Below are 19,670 nucleotides of genomic sequence, written 5' to 3' on the forward strand. Positions count from 1 at the left end.
TTCAAGAGCAAGCCTTTATTTCTATGTACATTGTTATTACTGTAAATGAACTTTACTTTTGCTGTAAATTATTTAATTTCTGCATTGTGAAATAAAATTTCTATTTTATTACTTATGCGTCTCTTTCAGCTCCTACTTACTATGAAATACATACTGTCATAGTTTTATTTATTCCTCCTTTCTTATGGTCATGAAGAATTTAAGATGTCTATCCTTAAATTATATTCACCTTGTCTCAGTAAGGTTCCTACTCGAATACTTACTTCTGATAATCAGGAGATGAATCCTACACACAGTGCCCAACCACCACTGACCTACTCAGAATGTTCCTATACAAATATCAAACATTCTGCTTCATCTCTAAGCTCTTAAAAAGCTCTCCTGTCAAGATGAATAGTCCTTCAATACCACTTTGACGTCGGCATAGCCCATGGGAACTTCCTACCAATGGGGGGCAGGATACTTCGTTCCTATGGTTCTTATCTAAGATTACTTTGCTATTTTGTCAATGCCTAGGCACTTAACTCTGGGGGAAAATCTACCACGATACATTGATTCTCTGGTACTCTTCCATCAGGACGCCATGGCTTGAGCCCAAAAAACGGATTTTGAGCGAAGCGAAAAATCTATTTTTGGGTGAGATAGCCATGGCGTCCTGATGGACCCTCCCTACTACTTCGTCAGTTTGTTCCCACCCTACACAATTGTATCATGGTGATGGGCAGCAACTGGCGCCAGGATAAAGACGCTCGTGACGTCATTAGAGCAATGGCGTCCGTTTGTTTACGTCTCGAGTATCAGTAGTAGCCACGAGTGAGATTAGCTGTGGAACGGCTCCCAGCTATTCTCAGCCCTTACACACCGAAGCGTTAACTCTGTTCGGGGTGGAGATAGCTATGTGGCACGACCAGACATGCGTGTCCCCTGTTGTATTACGATGTCTTAAAGGGAAACCTTTGAGATACTCGCTCCAGAAGTTAGAATTCTGTGATAACCTGTGGTTAAATTCTCTGGGAATATCTTAGTAGTCTTATACCCAAGGAAGCTACCAAACAGGAACCTTCCATCAGGACGCCATGGCTATCTCACCCAAAAATAGATTTTTCGCTTCGCTCAAAATCCGTTATATATATATATATATATATATATATATATATATATATATATATATATATATATATATATATATATATATATATATATATTGTATATATAGTATATATATACATACACACACACACACACACACACATATATATATATATATATATATATATATATATATATATATATATATATACATACATAAACCTTTCTTTGTGGCCAAGTGGTATGTCACTGTTCATACAAGTTTCCTGTACCAGGGTTCGAAGCTATTGTCTTTGTGTGATTTCGCCTGGGGCTCTGCCGAGGTCGTTAAGAGAATCCAGACATTAATGTATAAAAAATATATATGACTTATCTGAATATGAAAAACACGTCTAAATGTGCAAAATTTATCATATATATGTATGTGTATGTAATTTATTTTTGCAGAGCAAGGAATAGCTTTGTACAAGAGAGAGAGAGAGAGAGAGAGAGAGAGAGAGAGAGAGAGAGAGAGAGAGAGTCACAAACCTGGATAGTTCTCTTGAAGAAGGCTTTACAAGCCTCGCAAGATGCAACGCCGTAGTGGAAGCCAGAGGCAATATCACCGCACACGAGACACAACCTCTTCGGGGCATCGTCATCACGTAAACTCTGAGGATGAATAATAATATTAACGGTAATAATCAAAGTGTTTAAGACGTAGTTGCAGCTGTATATTTCTCCCTCTTTCATTTCGTCACAAAATATATTACACCAGCAGTTCATTTCAACTACATAAACCTTTTTTCTTTCATTTCGTCACAAAATATATTACACCAGCAGTTCATTTCAACTACATAAACCTTTTTTCTTTCATTTCGTCACAAAATATATTACACCAGCAGTTCATTTCAACTACATAAACCTTTTTTCTTTCATTTCGTCACAAAACATATTACACCAGCAGTTCATTTCAACTACATAAACCTTTTTTCTTTCATTTCGTCACAAAATATATTACACCAGCAGTTCATTTCAACTACATAAACCTTTTTTCTTTCATTTCGTCACAAAATATATTACACCAGCAGTTCATTTCAACTACATAAACCTTTTTTCTTTCATTTCGTCACAAAATATATTACACCAGCAGTTCATTTCAACTACATAAACCTTTTTTCTTTCATTTCGTCACAAAACATATTACACCAGCAGTTCATTTCAACTACATAAACCTTTTTTCTTTCATTTCGTCACAAAATATATTACACCAGCAGTTCATTTCAACTACATAAACCTTTTTTCTTTCATTTCGTCACAAAATATATTACACCAGCAGTTCATTTCAACTACATAAACCTTTTTTCTTTCATTTCGTCACAAAATATATTACACCAGCAGTTCATTTCAACTACATAAACCTTTTTTCTTTCATTTCGTCACAAAATATATTACACCAGCAGTTCATTTCAACTACATAAACCTTTTTTTTCTTTCATTTGCACTTCAGCCTTAAACTCACTTCTATAAAAGACCAATAGCACAAGAATCCATTCAAACATTGCAGCCTTGACTTCCATACATAATCTAAAAGAGTTTCTAATATTTTTACCCACAGCTACCTTCCAGGTTTTGGCCATTTCATGAGTCAGCATTTAATTCATTCGATCATCATTTTTTATATCCAATTCTAAACGCGCATAAAAATCAGCCGTATTTCTCTTACTCATATGTACTATCAATTTTCACATTTGTCAGACTTATCACAGTCTTCTGTCCATAAAGAAATTAAAAAGCTATGAAAAATGTCACACCTTACCTCCGAACCACTTCTGCCATCTGTAGAATTTACTTTACAAAAAAATTCTACAATATACCTGCACTGATGTACATAGAAACATACAAGTATCGCTCTCATTCATTCCTTCAGAATCTATCCCTCTTCCAGAGTTACCTTACACACCCTAGTTAGCCACCATCTCACTTTTTCACCAAAATATCTCACATAAAATCCCATAAAGTTCTTGTCTTTATATTCCGTAATCTCTTACTTGCTTTTCTAATGTTGTCAATCGTCCTTTTCATGAGCATTTACAAACAGACACTAGCTCTTTTCGCTCTTTTATTCTTATTTCTGCATTTCATTTCTTTTGTCTTTTATGTTTAAACCAATTTGAACACACACCTACTGTATATCGACACGTGACCGGATTAATTTCAGGTAGATTCTGCCAATTTGCACCTTTCATTCTAATATCCAAACTTTTATTAATCTTTTTATTTGCATTGATTTCAGTCTAAAACAAGTTCTTATCCTCCCTAATGTGTTCCAACACATTCTCCCTCTACTCCTGTCACTTGCATTCTCCTTTACTTTTTTATTATATAATGCTTCCCCTGAATGCCAGACCAATGTCCTTCCCAACACCTCTAATTTCCTCATCCCAAGATATTGATTACCTTATTACTAGGCCTACTTAATTCTTTGTATTTTTCTCCAATTTATAGAAAAATCCTCTCCAGCATAAATTAATTAGAATGTTTAGTATGTGGCTCAGAAGAACATTGTTCACATAAGTAAAAACTATCTCATGCAGTTCATATAATTATTATCATTATCATTAATATTATTATTACTAGCTAAGCTACAGCCTTATTGCTATTTTCAGTTTTCCAGAAAACCTTTACCCGAAATTCCCAAGTTTCTCTAATGTTAACGAACAATGACAAAATTATCAATAACTTTAAAATTACACACTGGTAACCTTACGTAACGCAAGCAAATTTGACCAACTATGTAACTGGGGTTCATAAAAATTTGTATTCGTAATATTAAATGATAAAAGAAAGGGCTAAGGACATTTAAAACGACCTGGACTTAGCCTGAAGTCATAAGTTACGATAACATATATAAAAAGGTTTATTTACGGCTGCAAATATTTTTTATCTTGTGAAATTCTTGATTTTCTTCTTGAAACATTGACAAAAAATAATGAGCAACCTTCGCTAAAGTTTCACAAGAAACCTCAACTCCCATTAAATCACGCATCCAATACCTTTCAGATTGTTAGAAATGGTGGAAGAAATGCTACTGATTGACATACACACATAAACATACACACACACACGGATTAAAACAAAGGACTCACTTCAGATGGTGTATTCACCGAATCACTGGCCATGGACGTCGTTGAAGAGCAGAACTGACGATCGGGACTTGGGGGAGAATCTGTAAAAAGCTTCATGTGTTTTGGAGACGGCTGGGCTTCGTCTCCGCATTCACTGTAGTCCAGCTGCAAAAATAAAACAGAACAAAATAAAAAACGTGAAAGGAGTAAGAGCAAAAGAGGGTGAAAGGAAAAAGACACCAACAAGTGATAGGGGGAAGCTACAATGGTGAATGAAAAGAAACAAATGAGTGAAAGGAAAAAAAACTAAAGGGTGAAAAGGAGAAAGACAAAGGATGAAAGAAAGAAAACCAATGAATGAAAAGAAGTCAAATGGCACAAAGAACAATATCAATAAAATGAAGAGAGCCAAAGGGCGAAAGAAAAAGGCAAAGGTGGGACAGGAAAAAGGCCGATGAGAGAAAATACGGGTGAAAAAGGGAACCAAAGGTGGAAAGAAAGGAAACCAAAGTGAAAAGAAGGAATACAACGGGTGAAAGAAAGAACAGAAATGGGTTAAACAAATAAGGTCAATGGGTGGAAGGCAGGAAACCAAAGGGGGAACAGAGGGAAACCGAATGGTGAAAGGAAAAGGCCAATGGGTTAAAAAAAAAAAAGAAATTAAAATGGTGAAAGGAAGAAAGCCAAAAGGTAAAACGAGGAGAGGCAAAGAGGAAAGAAAGAAAACCTAAGGGTTAAAGAAAGTTGAAGGGTGAAAGGAAGAAACCTGAAAGGTAAAGGCAAATAAAAATATTTGAGGAAAACACTCAAAAGGTGACAGGAAGGAATCCAGAGGGTAAAAAGATGAAAATCAATTAGTATAAGGAAGAAAACCAATGGACGAATGGATGTAAACAAAAATATGGATGGAAGCAAGCCAAAGTGGTGAAAGGAAGAAAGCCTGAGAGTGAAGTGAGAAAGTCCAAGGGTGAAAGAAAGCGAGCCAAAGTGGTGAAAGGAAGGAAGCCTGAGAGTGAAGCGAGAAAGTCCAAGGGTGAAAGAAAGCGAGCCAAAGTGGTGAAAGGAAGGAAGCCTGAGAGTGAAGCGAGAAAGTCCAAGGGTGAAAGAAAGCGAGCCAAAGTGGTGAAAGGAAGGAAGCCTGAGAGTGAAGCGAGAAAGTCCAAGGGTGAAAGAAAGCGAGCCAAAGTGGTGAAAGGAAGGAAGCCTGAGAGTGAAGCGAGAAAGTCCAAGGGTGAAAGAAAGCGAGCCAAAGTGGTGAAAGGAAGGAAGCCTGAGAGTGAAGGGAGAAAGTCCAAGGGTGAAAGAAAGCGAGCCAAAGTGGTGAAAGGAAGGAAGCCTGAGAGTGAAGGGAGAAAGTCCAAGGGTGAAAGAAAGCGAGCCAAAGTGGTGAAAGGAAGGAAGCCTGAGAGTGAAGGGAGAAAGTCCAAGGGTGAAAGAAAGCGAGCCAAAGTGGTGAAAGGAAGGAAGCCTGAGAGTGAAGGGAGAAAGTCCAAGGGTGAAAGAAAGCGAGCCAAACTGGTGAAAGGAAGGAAGCCTGAGAGTGAAGGGAGAAAGTCCAAGGGTGAAAGAAAGCGAGCCAAAGTGGTGAAAGGAAGGAAGCCTGAGAGTGAAGGGAGAAAGTCCAAGGGTGAAAGAAAGCGAGCCAAAGTGGTGAAAGGAAGGAAGCCTGAGAGTGAAGGGAGAAAGTCCAAGGGTGAAAGAAAGCGAGCCAAAGTGGTGAAAGGAAGAAAGCCTGAGAGTGAAGCGAGAAAGTCCAAGGGTGAAAGAAAGCGAAGTCATAAAATAAACAAAATGACAGAGGACATTGATGATTGATAGAGCAAACAAAACATCTTTTGCTTAAAAGACATGAGCAAAAATAAGATAATTTAAAATTATAAATATTACTTAAAACACTTTTCTGCTGAAAGCAGAGTTATTTAGGTTTAGTTTCGGTTGAAGTTTTTCTATGTAAAATGTTTCCAATAATCTTAGCTCGATCTCAAATCGAGCTTTACATAATATACTAAAATTAAGATGATTAAAATTGGTGTTACACACTCTATGGTAATGATCTGGATTGAGAAGGCTTACCTAGCGGTAAAAGGGTCCTTGAACTAATGCCTTGAATAATGTACCTGAATAATAATTTTATTTTGTAAATATCAAGGAGGTGCTCTAGTATTTTTGATTAGGTTTCAAGCACCCTAATATTAATCTTGAAACATATTTTGCCATTTTTATACAAAAAAAATGAAATTCTTATCTTGTGTTTCATCAACCTTAATCACCTTCATGCAAAGAAAGGAATTTTAGTCATTTTTGGCGATTCTCCAAAAGAGGCTTGGTAACCAACCAGCCTGAAGACAAGCCCCAAATATCTTTCTTCGACTTCGACACAGGCGTTTGGCTTTCAGTATATTAGACTCTATTGTTGGATTCACTGACTATTTTGAAGTTACAAACATACTGTGAAGCCTATATATATATATATATATATATATATATATATATATATATATATATATATATATATATATATATATATATATATACATACTGTATATTATATGGTTGAATATATGAATATATATCTATACATATATATGCATATATAAATACATTTACATATATATATATATATATATATATATATATATATATATATATATATATATATATATATATATATATATATATATATACTGTTTATTATGTTTAAATATCTGTATATATATCTGTACATATACATGCATACATAAATACATTTACATAAAAATTATATATAAATATATATATATATATATATATATATATATATATATATATATATATATATATATATATATATATATGTATGTATGTATATATATATATATATATATATATATATATATATATATATATATATATATGTACATATATATATATATATATAAATATATATATATATATATATATATATATATATATATATATATATATATATATATATATATATATATATATATATATATATATATATGCACAGACAGCAGTGTGCGTGTTTCTGGTTTTCGTTCGTGTCTATTGAAACTGAGAAAGGACAATGAACATCCGTGGCTGATAAGATAACGATAGGGTTATTATTCTTGTGCTGCAAACAGAAAAAAATCTACATTTGAGTGAAATCAAACCTGAGAAACTGGGCAGCAGTTCCTTAAAGGGTGAGAGGTAAGTGCGAGCGAACAAACCAATTTGCACATGGTCCAAACGACAGGCAGAATGGCGCCATCTACTGACAGATGACAAAATTTGAAAGGTCGTTCATCAATGAAAGACGAAGACACCTATTCTAAAGATAGCCTTTCCCAGTATATCAACACAAGAAGTAGATCTGAATCATTGGTCAGATGGCACTCGACCATAAAATCAACGTCACCAGCCCTTGTCACTAAGGTCTATCACGAACACTTAGACGAATACTGATATTGAGCAAATGTAATTATCAAAATAATTTTAACACTGCGGTACCTAATATCTTTAAAACGTTTTTCACGTACACGTGCTAATGGCAATAAAATTGACTTATTTTATGGAGAAAAAAAAAAAAACACCACCACCTATGAAATTTGCTACTCGCAGTTATTGTTTCCCATAACCTTAGAAATACAGACACAAACAAAGTTTTTAAAAATATTTTTTTAATTGTTTTTACTAAAATTGTTAACAATATTCTCTCATACTGTACATACATATTGTTCATAGATATATACATGCGTAAAAGATATTTAAGTGAATGTAATTTAAGATATAAAATGAACAATATCAATATTCTTATTGAAAGAGTATCTAAGTTATCATGGAATTATTCGAATTTCCATAAAGAAATAACATTCTTAAAAGAACTCTTCAACTAAAAATGGATATTCAGACAATTTATATTACAAAAAGTAAAAAATTATCTTAATGATATCATGCATAATGATAACCAGAATTATAAAAATAAAAGATCAGATTATATATGTCCGATTTCCTTATATGTCGAAGAAGATCAATAATATAATAGAAAAATAAAATAAAACGTATAACAAAAACCTACTTTAAAACTAAAAACACTCGAATGATTTAGAACTTCAATAACTTTGAGATGTGAAATAAGTCTAAGGAGTTTTTATCTAACGAGTTGTGTTCTGTGGTTGTTAACAAATTTGTGTCCATAGGGCAGTTCGAAACGTGGATAGTTCGACTAAGCTGTTGTCTACCAGAACCTTTGAACATAAAGGCATTAGTTCGAGGACCCTTCCACTAGGTTAGCTTGCTCAGCACCCTATAAGAGAACATTGTCATGGATTTTGTATCACCAATTAAAATCATGATGATTTTAGTAACTTAAGCAAGGCTCGTTTGGAGACCGATCTAAGAGAGCTAGAAACTTTTTGCATAGAAAAACGTAAAGCAAGCTTCAACTTGGATAACCCTGCTTTTAGCAGAAAGGTGTTTTAATTTCTAATTACAATTTATATCAACCTATTATTATTATTATTATTATTATTATTATTATTAATACATAATAATAAAAATAACAATAATAATGTTCCCTTATGAGTTATTGTAACCTTAGTGCGTTAATTTTATAATTTTCTCTTAATATTTGTGATTATTTTTCTCTGAAAAAATTCGTCAAATTTTCATAGCTATTTCTCTAGTATAGGGAAGGATACATTTTGGTAATTTTCCTTTACTCATGAATCCGCAGCGAACGCATAAAACTATTTAATTTTAAGAAAACATTTCACCCATTTACACCAATGAGATGGTCACTATCGTGGTTGAATTGGTGCAGAATTAAAGCGTTGGTTGGTTTCGAATACACCAGTCTTGTGCCAACACGGCCCATGTCCAAAGGGGCGCCTTGTGACATAAAGCGTTTAAGGTAATGGGAAGCCAGATGTAAAGTCCTGGATTCTTTCCAAATTGCAAAGATGCTTTAGGAGTAGAATCTGGGAGTTTTTGTGCGTGTGCAGTAGACAATATGATAATTGTTGTGGGTAAACATCACACGCTGCCAAAGATCATTGACTTTGATTGGTCAACAGCTCATTGCTCTAAGCCAGAATTGATTTCTAAAGGTTTCGTTGCTGCAATCTGGATTTGGTTTTGTGACCCGTCCTTTGGTCAAGTATTTGATGGGTGTCACTTCTTGAGGAATTTGTACAGTAGCATATCTGTTGTGGAGACTTTGAGACTTACTCAACGTTTGTCTTTGGTACTGTCCAGGGATGTTAATGACCGTGATATGGCAATGTCTATCAGTGGTCCACCTTTGGTTTTCGACACATTGCCTCCTGATGGCTCCCTCTTTAACATGGCATGATTTTCTCTTAGATAGGTGCATTGCGGTCAAACCCAAGTGAACATTAAGGCATCTTTGGGCGGCCATATACAGAGAAGACCAAATTAATCATCTCCAGAGATTGTGCACAAGAGGGAAAGGAGAGGGAAGATGGAATGCTGGCTGTTTCTCGCCAGGAAGCTTCTTTTTTCTTTGTTTGAACAGGAATCCGTAGGTTGCTGGTTTTAAAAAGTTAATTCATAATGAAGTGGGAGCGGTTGGTTATAATCAATTTGACGATTTGTTCAATGTCCCTGTAAGTTTAACGGATTTTCAATAAATCATCTTGGTTGGAGTTTTCTAAATTTATTTATCTACTTTTCTGTTTGAGATCTTGATAACAAGCGGTTTTCAGCAGAACACCAATGTCACACCCAGGCTCTTAGGGACATTATAAATACAAATTATAACATTTCCTCAGCGTTTTACAAGACACACAAATCCTGCTAATGCATCTATGAATATATATTAAACAGATTATCAAATATACTGTATGTCAGCCAACCACAGGGCGATCACCTTCTCCAGTTCCTCGCCAACCTTAATAAGATCATCAGGGTTTCAAGAACAACTAACAATAGCAAATCATGACTGGTTCAGAGTAACGGATAGTTAACCATCTAAAATCAGTGATTACCCAACACATCTTATCTTGGGGTAGACCCCAGTATATAAGAATTTAATTCCTAATATCTCGTTCAAGAATAAACTGAAGACTTCCTTGTTCTCCAAGAGTCTCGATAATGTAGATTTGAAAATAAACATCATTCATGTAGTGTGATAAGCAAAATACCCAAGAATGTATACGATAAACTGATTGTGTAGGTCCTGTGACACCGCCAGAAAAGCAGCCCTTAAAATAAAGTAAGGTAACGTTCAACAATAACAACAACGCCTATCTCACATCCATTTAACCAAGTTAGCGTCTATATTACTTTTGCAGCATGGTGGACCAATTACACATAATTACCTCGAGCTTTCTATTTCCTATAAATTTAAAGGTGAAGACAAGACATGCAAAGTGTGGTCTTATCCTGGAGAAGTAACTTTGATAATCAGGTGAATGAATAACAGATAGAAGATTGATCACGAAAAGAAAACAACAATAAAATATACGATAATGAGGAAAAAGTTATTAATAATGATAATAATAATACTAAAGATAATTTTAGAATGACATGGTTACATTTTCGTATTAGACTGTAATTTCGTAAACATGTACCGTAAAACTACCGTTCCATATATAAAAGAAAGTCATAAGTTTTAATATCAAGCTAAGAACGTTTACTTTTTATTAAAAAGTTTGGTCATTATAACAAAACAAGTTACAACCTAAAAACAGTGATGTTGGATATATTGTATAATAATTCTAGTGTGATAATGTGTTTTTGCTTACAGCTAGTCTCTTTATACAGATAAACTGTGAAAATCTATGAATAAGGAAAGCCTTTGAATGGGAGGGAAAAAAAAATGGAATGATAATCAATCATATCACTCAAGTGCTACAGTTTGATTAAGAAAATGCGTAAACCTACTTTAAGCTTAAAACATTTTCCAGACATAGTCTTGTGCAGTTGGCATTACTGCACCGCAATCGAATTACAATTATCAGTTCTCGTTTATGCAAACTACAGTACACATGAGATACTTGGAAGCATATTTTAATCATTATAATACTTTGAACTAAATAAAGTCAAATTTTCATTTCCTGTTGACAAGAATCTTTGACGTCTTTTATAATATCAATGCACTGTGATGCTTACTTCTCTCCCTGCTGTACTTTTCGCATCTTCTAATCTGAGGAACACAATGCAAATCATTAGTTCCGTTATTATCTTTTATTTCAGTTTTTTTCCTTTCCTGCCCCTTCTTACCTGCGGAACGTCTGATTCACATGCATTTTTGTGCAGGTACTTCTCCCACTATAGGATCATCGCTTTAACGCATGTCATCCCATATTAATTAACGGGAATTTTTCACTGTTTACCCTATCAAGCCTTGAAACATTTTTCTCTCTAAACTGTTTACTCTTCTTCCATAAATCAGGTTTAGTTTAAACATTCATCAACACAATATAACTTCTCCTCCTTTAACGGTTCTTCAAAATGCTTCTGTGGTGTTCTAGCATGAAATACCACAGAACTTGTCTGTTAAATATTTCGACAGTTCATTAAAATTATGACGCGAAACTTCTTGTTGCGCACTCAAGGTATAATGAAAGGCCTTCTTTTTCCCCACAAAGGACGTAGCCTATAGCTCTCAGGGAACAGAAGCTGTCCAGCTGTTCTGAGTGTATACCAGGCCTCCTTCTTGCCAATGGTAAGCAGCTCTTCTAGGAGAAGGACACTCCAAAGTCAATCCATTATTCTCTAATCTTGGGTAGTGCCATAACCTCTGTACCATGGTCTTCCACTGTTTTGGGTTAGAGTTCTCTTGCTTGAGGGTACACTCGGGCACACTGGTCTATCGTATATCTTATTTCTCTTCCTCTTGTTTTGTTAAAGTTTTTATAGTTTATAAAGTGATATTGATTCTAATATTGTTGCTCTTCTTGAAATATTTTATTTTTCTTGTTCCCTTTCTTCACTGAGCTATTTTCCCTGTTGGAGCCCCTGGGCTTATAGCATCCTGCTTTTCCAACTAGGGTTGTAGCTTAGCAAATAATAATAATAATAATGGGAGTGTTCCATATGGAATTATATGGTATGGATAGAAATATAACTTAAAAATATGTTTTAAGAGTCTGTGCAGTCATTTCACGGAGTTTAAAAAAAACTGGGGCAATTTAATGACGATAATTAAAACACAGACAGAAAAGAAATGTCATTAGGTTGCTAACGTAAATGTAAATCGTTTTCAGAACCAAGTTTCGCCTGAAACCTTCGCTAGTCTTGATGTATATTTCCAATTAAGTTGAACAGGCAGAATATGAATTAATATTTCATGTAAATATAACATACTGTAGCATGACGGTCACAATTACATGGAAAATGTGTAATAAAATATGCTTATTAAAATTTAATAAGGTTATTCTCCCTATAAATCCATTCATACAAGCGAAATCAGAAGATAAACCCCACATTCTTAATTTCTGACGGTTGATGTTATAAAACAATGCTAAAAAACGACCCCCAGAGACTACCTTGAGGATAATCATGTGCTGTCGGGTGTTACTGCTGTACAATCCACAAATAAATCCTGTCACTTGACACAACACTTGGTAGTGAAGGACATTGAATAAACAAGCTTAACCCTTTCGAGGAGTAGTAATTAAAGGCATGAATAGTACTGTGTATTGCAATACAGAAAAATAATAATCACACACCATGCAATTACAAACATTGTTAATACTGTATATACAAAATTCAAGATGACACTTTCTTTTTATAAACATTATCGCCATCAAGGTTTGGTATAAAAAATACGAAAAAAAATCTTTGTTTACAGCTAATACAATTCCAAATGTATATATATTGTCGGGTCTCAAGGAATTTTTGACAGGTTATATTGGGGTGGGCGTCTTGAAAAATGAACAAAAAATAATGGATGGTTCTTTGAGATAAGAAGTTCACTTTTGCCAACTTCTCGTTACACAATCCACAGCCTGAATAAATTTGGCACAAGCCTGAAAAGGGATTTCTGGTTGCCACGGAAAAAGATGAAGTGAAGTTGGCCCTGTAAACATTCACAAGAAAGCAAGTCAAGGCGAGAGAGAGAGAGAGAGAGAGAGAGAGAGAGAGAGAGAGAGAGAGAGAGAGAGAGAGGAGGGGCTGAGGGAAAATTAGCTGGGAACAGAGGATGGGGACTTGCCGCTCTATTCTTTCGTCATTTTGTCTGATAGTCGCCAAGCACCTGTTATCCTCTGGCACTTTTCTGCAACAGAATATTTCGTTGGAACGATTACTCTTTCGTGCTCTTTGGGTTGGCAAGATTTTCATCAGGTTCTCTAACACACGCGCGCGCGCGCACCAGTTAAAGAGAAATACCTATGAAAATGCTTGAATAATTACACTGTAGTTTGTTTTAATTTTAATTCCAAATTATCATAAGCGGTAAAGTCAATCTTGTTTTAGTCCTCTGTCGGTTTTAGGAAAATGAAAGAAAAAAAAAAGGCGACTTTAGGATGTGGTAGATTCATTGGCGTTAGTCCCGGAGGAATGAGATTTTGAGAGGTAAAGCCAGTGCATATGGATTAGGTCCCTCATTTTTAAAGACTATTGCTAACATTAGTATGTTTATTCGACATTTTTTCTCAGATAGGTAGTGAAACTCCAATCATTATTAGGAAATTAAGATAATCTCTTCAGTAATTAGCTAAATTGGCTAAGATGTATATTTTACTTACACGGTTTAAATTTATGACCGAGCTGTACTTCGTTTCTAGCTTTTATCATGCATAACTATTTTGAAAGATGAAAGAGGAGAATGCTCACAGTCAAGCAATGCCATTAAATCAAAATAAATCACTTAACATGACAGTTGCATTCCTATTATGTTTATATGGTTATTAAAAAATGAGAACCTAATAGATAACCAAGAATAAAAGGAAAGGTCTTGCCCTCTTCTACTGTCCCCTTCTTTGTCTTGGCCATTGAAAAACACCAATTGTTTAGAACATTACAAGACCTTTGAAGAATGCTGAATTTCACACTTCGATTTCATTTCCCCTCTCGCATTTTCTATTTCGCTGACAATGATGAACATTTAGCAACAGAAGGTTTGAGAGCTGATAAATCTAGATCGCCTACTGTAGGTATTCTAAGTAAAACCCTCGAAATTTTGCCATATCCATCATATTACGTTAAGTGGTCACGGAATTTGTAATTAGATAATGATGAAATTCTGTCACGCAAATGAGAGGCAATGCATTCCCAATAAAGATCTGTATTCTATTGAGTGGTTCCTCTTCCTAGTTATTACGGATTGAACATTCTTTTTAATACTTTACTATATTCAATAATAATAAAAAATGACACTGAAATGGGTAAAAAATATAGGGACTGAATTTTTGCCAAATAGAAAACTTTACCATTGAGATTCTGAGAAAATATTATCTAAAAACATTGGGATACCTGAAAGGTGCTCCTCTTCAGTGTAAATACTAACGAAGAACACAGCACACGAATCTGTTTTATTGTACAAAAACAACAACAACAATAATAATAACTGACTGGATTCCGATTGTGTATATCTAATGAAATATGCACTACCATTCTATACCCATATTACACATTGCAATGATACTTGGATACATTCATTGCAGCATACGAATGATTAAAATCTCTTGAAAACTGACATTGTTATAAACATTTCCTTGGCGAAATGATAATGTTTTAATGCAACGCACAAAGAGATTGTAGAAAATTGAATTGGGCTAAATTTTCTAGCCTCTGAATGCTATAGTTTAATCTTCAGAACTTATTTATATACATATTCAAATATTTTGAAGACCAGAGACCATTCATTTTCTTAGTTCCCAGTACCTGGAAATAAATTGCCTCTGAATTTACCGCTGATCTTGAATGATGTGACCAGGCACAAAATACTTTGGGAATGATCATCCTCCAAGGTACCTACCAACCAAGAAACACTTGGAAAAGAAAACGATGTTTTTTTTTTAGTTTTATATTGACCCATGTCTTTGAAAAAAGACCAAGATACGGAAAATGGTAAGTAAATAATCACCAACCATCGGAGATAGTGAGGATTGCAAAGTTCCAAGAAAATAAAGAAATAAAAATGGAATTCTGGCCTTCAAAAAGATATGTGACCAGGAAAAGTAAATGTCCGAGAGGAGAAATACGGTACATATACGATACTGGCGACACAATCATTACGTCGAATCTTAAAGGTCAGAGACAGCTGCCCATCAGACAGTCTGAAAAAAAGTGACCAAACCTGGGTCCTTTAATGTGGTTAACTTGGGATCCTTAAAAAAAGGGTAGCGAATGAAATATTTGGATAAATAATCTCCAACCTCCAAAAGGTTCATTAATACTGATACATAAGTTTCATAATGTTTTTTTTTTTTTATAAAACCAAATGTTAATTGTACTCATAAACACACACACACACACACACACACACACACACACACACACATATATATATATATATATATATATATATATATATATATATATATATATATATATATATATATATATATATATATATATATATATATAAGGTGTATGTAAATAAATGTCTAGATGTCTCCTAAATATACAAATTCTAAGGGTTAGCTGTAACCCTACTTTTGGCCCATCCATATGTATAGGTGTTTATTAAAAGATAACTCTGTCTTCTGTTTTTCCTGAGAAAAAGAATCAATGACTTTTTTATTTTTTTCATGAAACATGACGTAACTTGCTCAATTTCTCTATAGCTTCGTGAAAGTTTAAAAGTGTCAAATCTTTCTTTCTCTAAGTATTAAACATTTTATTGATTTTTAGACTTTATTACACCAACACTTTTTTTTCAGCCATTATTTTCTATTAATGAATCAATCGTTCGTATTCATATATTTCCTCCATAAAAAAAACCTTAATTTAAATAATTCAAATTCCTTTTGTAAACTATAAATTTTATTTACGGTTGTCCTTAAAACAAATTTCTTCCAGCATCAGTACTTAAAAAGACTGAGTAACCCATTCTGATGTTTTGAAATCAAGCTAAAGTACATTACCTCCATATTTGTTGTTATTGTAATAAGTTATATATTGAATTTCTAATACAACCATTTGTAACTAACAGTCATTTCAATACACCATCAGAAGTTCAACCGCTATCTATGTTTCTACTTTTCAAGAAGCTTATTGACCATCACGGTCCATTTCGTTGTTTTTCAGAGTGAAAGCAAATGAAAAGGCAAATAAGTGTTCACGTGGGCAGTCTGAATCCTCACTTATCTCTCGGCTTTACTCAAACAAAAACCTTTATTGTTGTTGCTTGGTAAAATTCTTCGCCTTAAATTCCGTTGCCCTTTAAAAACCTGTTCGGTTTTAAACTAGTAAACAGCTTTTTTTTAAACAATTACAAAACTACCCAATTAATTTCATACAAACTCTGACTGTAACCGCATAAGCTTGTGTGTGTGTGTGTGTATTTATAATCTGCAGTCAAACCACGTTGCTCGCCAATTATTTTTCCCTTGCGCAAGCAGCTGTTGATAAGATGCTAAAAGTGAGCACCCATTCCTCCGTATCCGTTTCTCTGGCACCATCTTCGACCTTTAATTCCACAATACTTTAGTCATTGTTAGATTCTCTGTAGGCCACCCTGACCTATACTATCCCATAATACAGTCAGGATTTGCATTCGCGTTCTAATATTCCCCATGAAACTGTCATCTTCGCTGCATTTCAACAAGTCAGCTAGTGTACATATTTTAAAACTACTTTCAGAATATCATTCCGGATGTGTCAGGATGTCATAAAGCTACACAGTTGGACTAATCCTGCACATGGTTTAATTGCAATTGGATTTGAACTCTCGTATGTTGCTGTAAAGAAAGTGTTGACGCAATTGTTTTAATGGGTTTTACAAATAATATCCAGATCCACATAGGAGATGTAAACGATGAGGTAATCCCCCCCCCCCTCTCTCTCTCTCTCTCTCTCTCTCTCTCTCTCTCTCTCTCTCTCTCTCTCTCTCTCTCTCTCTCCACCATATTACGAAATCAAACTTGAAGTGTTTATTATTTACTACAAAAATTGATGGGAAAAATTGGCCTGAAGAATATGAAGAGGTGACTCACTATACAGTATGTGAAGGTAAAACAATAACGAGTGATCTAATGGCATAACCGTCATCTCAGGCTATTACAGGATTTATTGAACAGAATCTCACGAACGAATTTGTACCAGGCATTTATACATGAGCACGAACCAGTAACGCAAAATTTTCTGCAGTTGATGTGGCTCAATCTTAGGAAAAGACCATTACTTTACTTTTATGATGCTTATAATATTTGTATTGTACGCCGACACTGATCCTGATCCAGTAACTAAATATAAACTACGAAATACTATGGACGAACTGGTAGTTTGAGTAGAGCACAGTCCCATTATGGAAATCAAATAAAAGTGAAAACCAAGAGACTACTAATTCTACAGAATAGGATATGGGTACCTGGCAGCTGCTCTCTGAGAGAGAGAGAGAGAGAGAGAGAGAGAGAGAGAGAGAGAGAGAGAGAGAGAGAGAGAGAGAGAGAGAATGACTTGCTACGGCTTTCTAGATTTTTAACTTTTTATAAAGAAGTATTGCTTTTCAGAAAAAAATCTGTCTGGTGGTGAAAGCTTAAAAAAATCATAGGGCAAAACACGCATACACATATACATATAATACATAGAAAATGAAATTATTACATATTTCCCATATACAGTACATGCTATAAATCTTACCATTCTTTAAGGTAATACATTTCAAATTGACTACATTGGATACAATGCTTTGCCCCCTGTACTTGAATTACGTGACAACGAATTTTCTCAACTCCGGATATCCGGTTGAAGATTATATTTCAAATACTCCAATCCCTCATTAATCACATTCTTATTCACGGGTTATTCGAATTCCAAACATACTATATAAGCATGACTAGACTATGTATAGTTTTGGCTTCATGAGCAAAATAAATGCACGCACGATCACTGCTACGTGGCCATGACACATACGATTCGAGCATGACCAGTGCTAAATGGGAAGTGAAATAGGCTATCCCGGCAGTGGGTGTAGTAAGGCCGATTTCCGATTTCGAGGGTGGCAGTCTTCATTCAGCACAAACTCCACCATCTTTATTTCATTTCTGGCAACCTTCCTAAGACTCGACTAGCAAGTCACTTGCGACATTCTTCATTTTCTTTGGCAACTTTCCATAATCTCAGTTGCCATAGGCAGTTTTTCTCTTGCCCCGCACTATTTCAGACAAAAACCAAGCTGATGGAGAATCAGATAATCTGTGTGAATAGGAGGGATTGGAAATATACTACATGAGTTCACGGCCACTTATGTCATTCGGGAAGCTTGACACGGAAACAAAAGTAAGATAAGAGCAGTTTGATTGAAACCGGGATTCCAAGAATAGACTAAAGAAAATAGTCTCCCTTCCTGATACTTTTACTTTTTCGACGGTTCCAAAACTTTTGCTCCAAGCAAGCAAACGAACAAACAAGCAAAAATACAAGGACGAAAGCGAACCCACCCACAAGGCAGAGGTGAATGACGCAGAGTGAGGAGTCTGTTTAGTTGTGAGACTGTTTCTGTTGTGGAAGCTCTCTGCACAACGGTCCGTCTAAGATTAATCAGTCTAATTACTAACGTGATACTACAAGATAAGTTGCTTCTTACAGCAGTGAAGTCATCTATGCTCTTTTGCAATTGTAAAATGTCTTAGAAATATTTAACAAGTACCAAAGCAAGATCACATTTCGAAAAAGATACTTTCCGCAGTGGAATCCTCCGATAAGAATACAGTAGATGCACAAGGCTATTAAGATTCTTGTCCTTGTGCCGTATGGAATGAGTATAGTGAAAAACCAATAAAAATATCGCTGCCTTATTCACATTTAAACTGCACAGATGAACCACCTGTGCACAAACCTCCACACCAATCTCGGTCTCAAACTCTAAGGAAGAGGCCTATTAGCAGCTCTACAAAATCTCCTCTACAAACCATTTACTGTACACCTTTCATCTCTGTTTTACAAGCAATCTTACATTTCCTGAATCTTGCCGACTCCTTTTCCAATACTTCTCATCCCTCGACGGCACTTTATAAGGATTTCTCCGTTCTCCATCTAAAACTGTCCCAAATGTAGAATCTCGACTCTTTTCAGTCACTATTCCCCAATGTTATCCCATTTACAAATTATTTTCAGGACCATTACAATTGTCTCCTTATACTTTATCTAGCATCTTATACTATATACGACGAAATTACTTTCTCTCAACCATTTTTATTTCTATTCTTCCATGAGCATTCAGTTTCCACATATCGTTAGTATAAAGAAGAATTCGCTTAAGTATTTTACTATACATTCCGATGTCCTATGTATATATCACGAGTAAAACGACATATTTTCTCTGTACGTAAACTCGGAAAACCAGTTTTGTGATTT

At 34.8% G+C, this 19,670-nt stretch overlaps 1 protein-coding gene across 6 annotated transcripts in view; it reads right to left on the reverse strand.

The window, feature by feature from the left end:
• The window catches only part of LOC137646047 (steroid hormone receptor ERR2-like), a 541,572-nt gene that overhangs the window by 12,041 nt on the left and 509,861 nt on the right, over positions 1-19,670 (reverse strand). For all 6 annotated transcript variants that reach the window (XM_068379197.1, XM_068379198.1, XM_068379195.1 and 3 more), the window contains 2 exons: positions 4,218-4,361; positions 1,618-1,740 (listed from right to left, as the gene is read on the reverse strand). In XM_068379197.1, coding sequence (XP_068235298.1) covers positions 1,618-1,740; positions 4,218-4,361 — 267 coding nt within the window. The remainder of the gene's footprint in view (positions 1-1,617; positions 1,741-4,217; positions 4,362-19,670) is intronic.

This window comes from Palaemon carinicauda, chromosome 8 (genome assembly GCF_036898095.1).
Source record: "Palaemon carinicauda isolate YSFRI2023 chromosome 8, ASM3689809v2, whole genome shotgun sequence".
Lineage (NCBI taxonomy): Eukaryota > Metazoa > Arthropoda > Malacostraca > Decapoda > Palaemonidae > Palaemon > Palaemon carinicauda.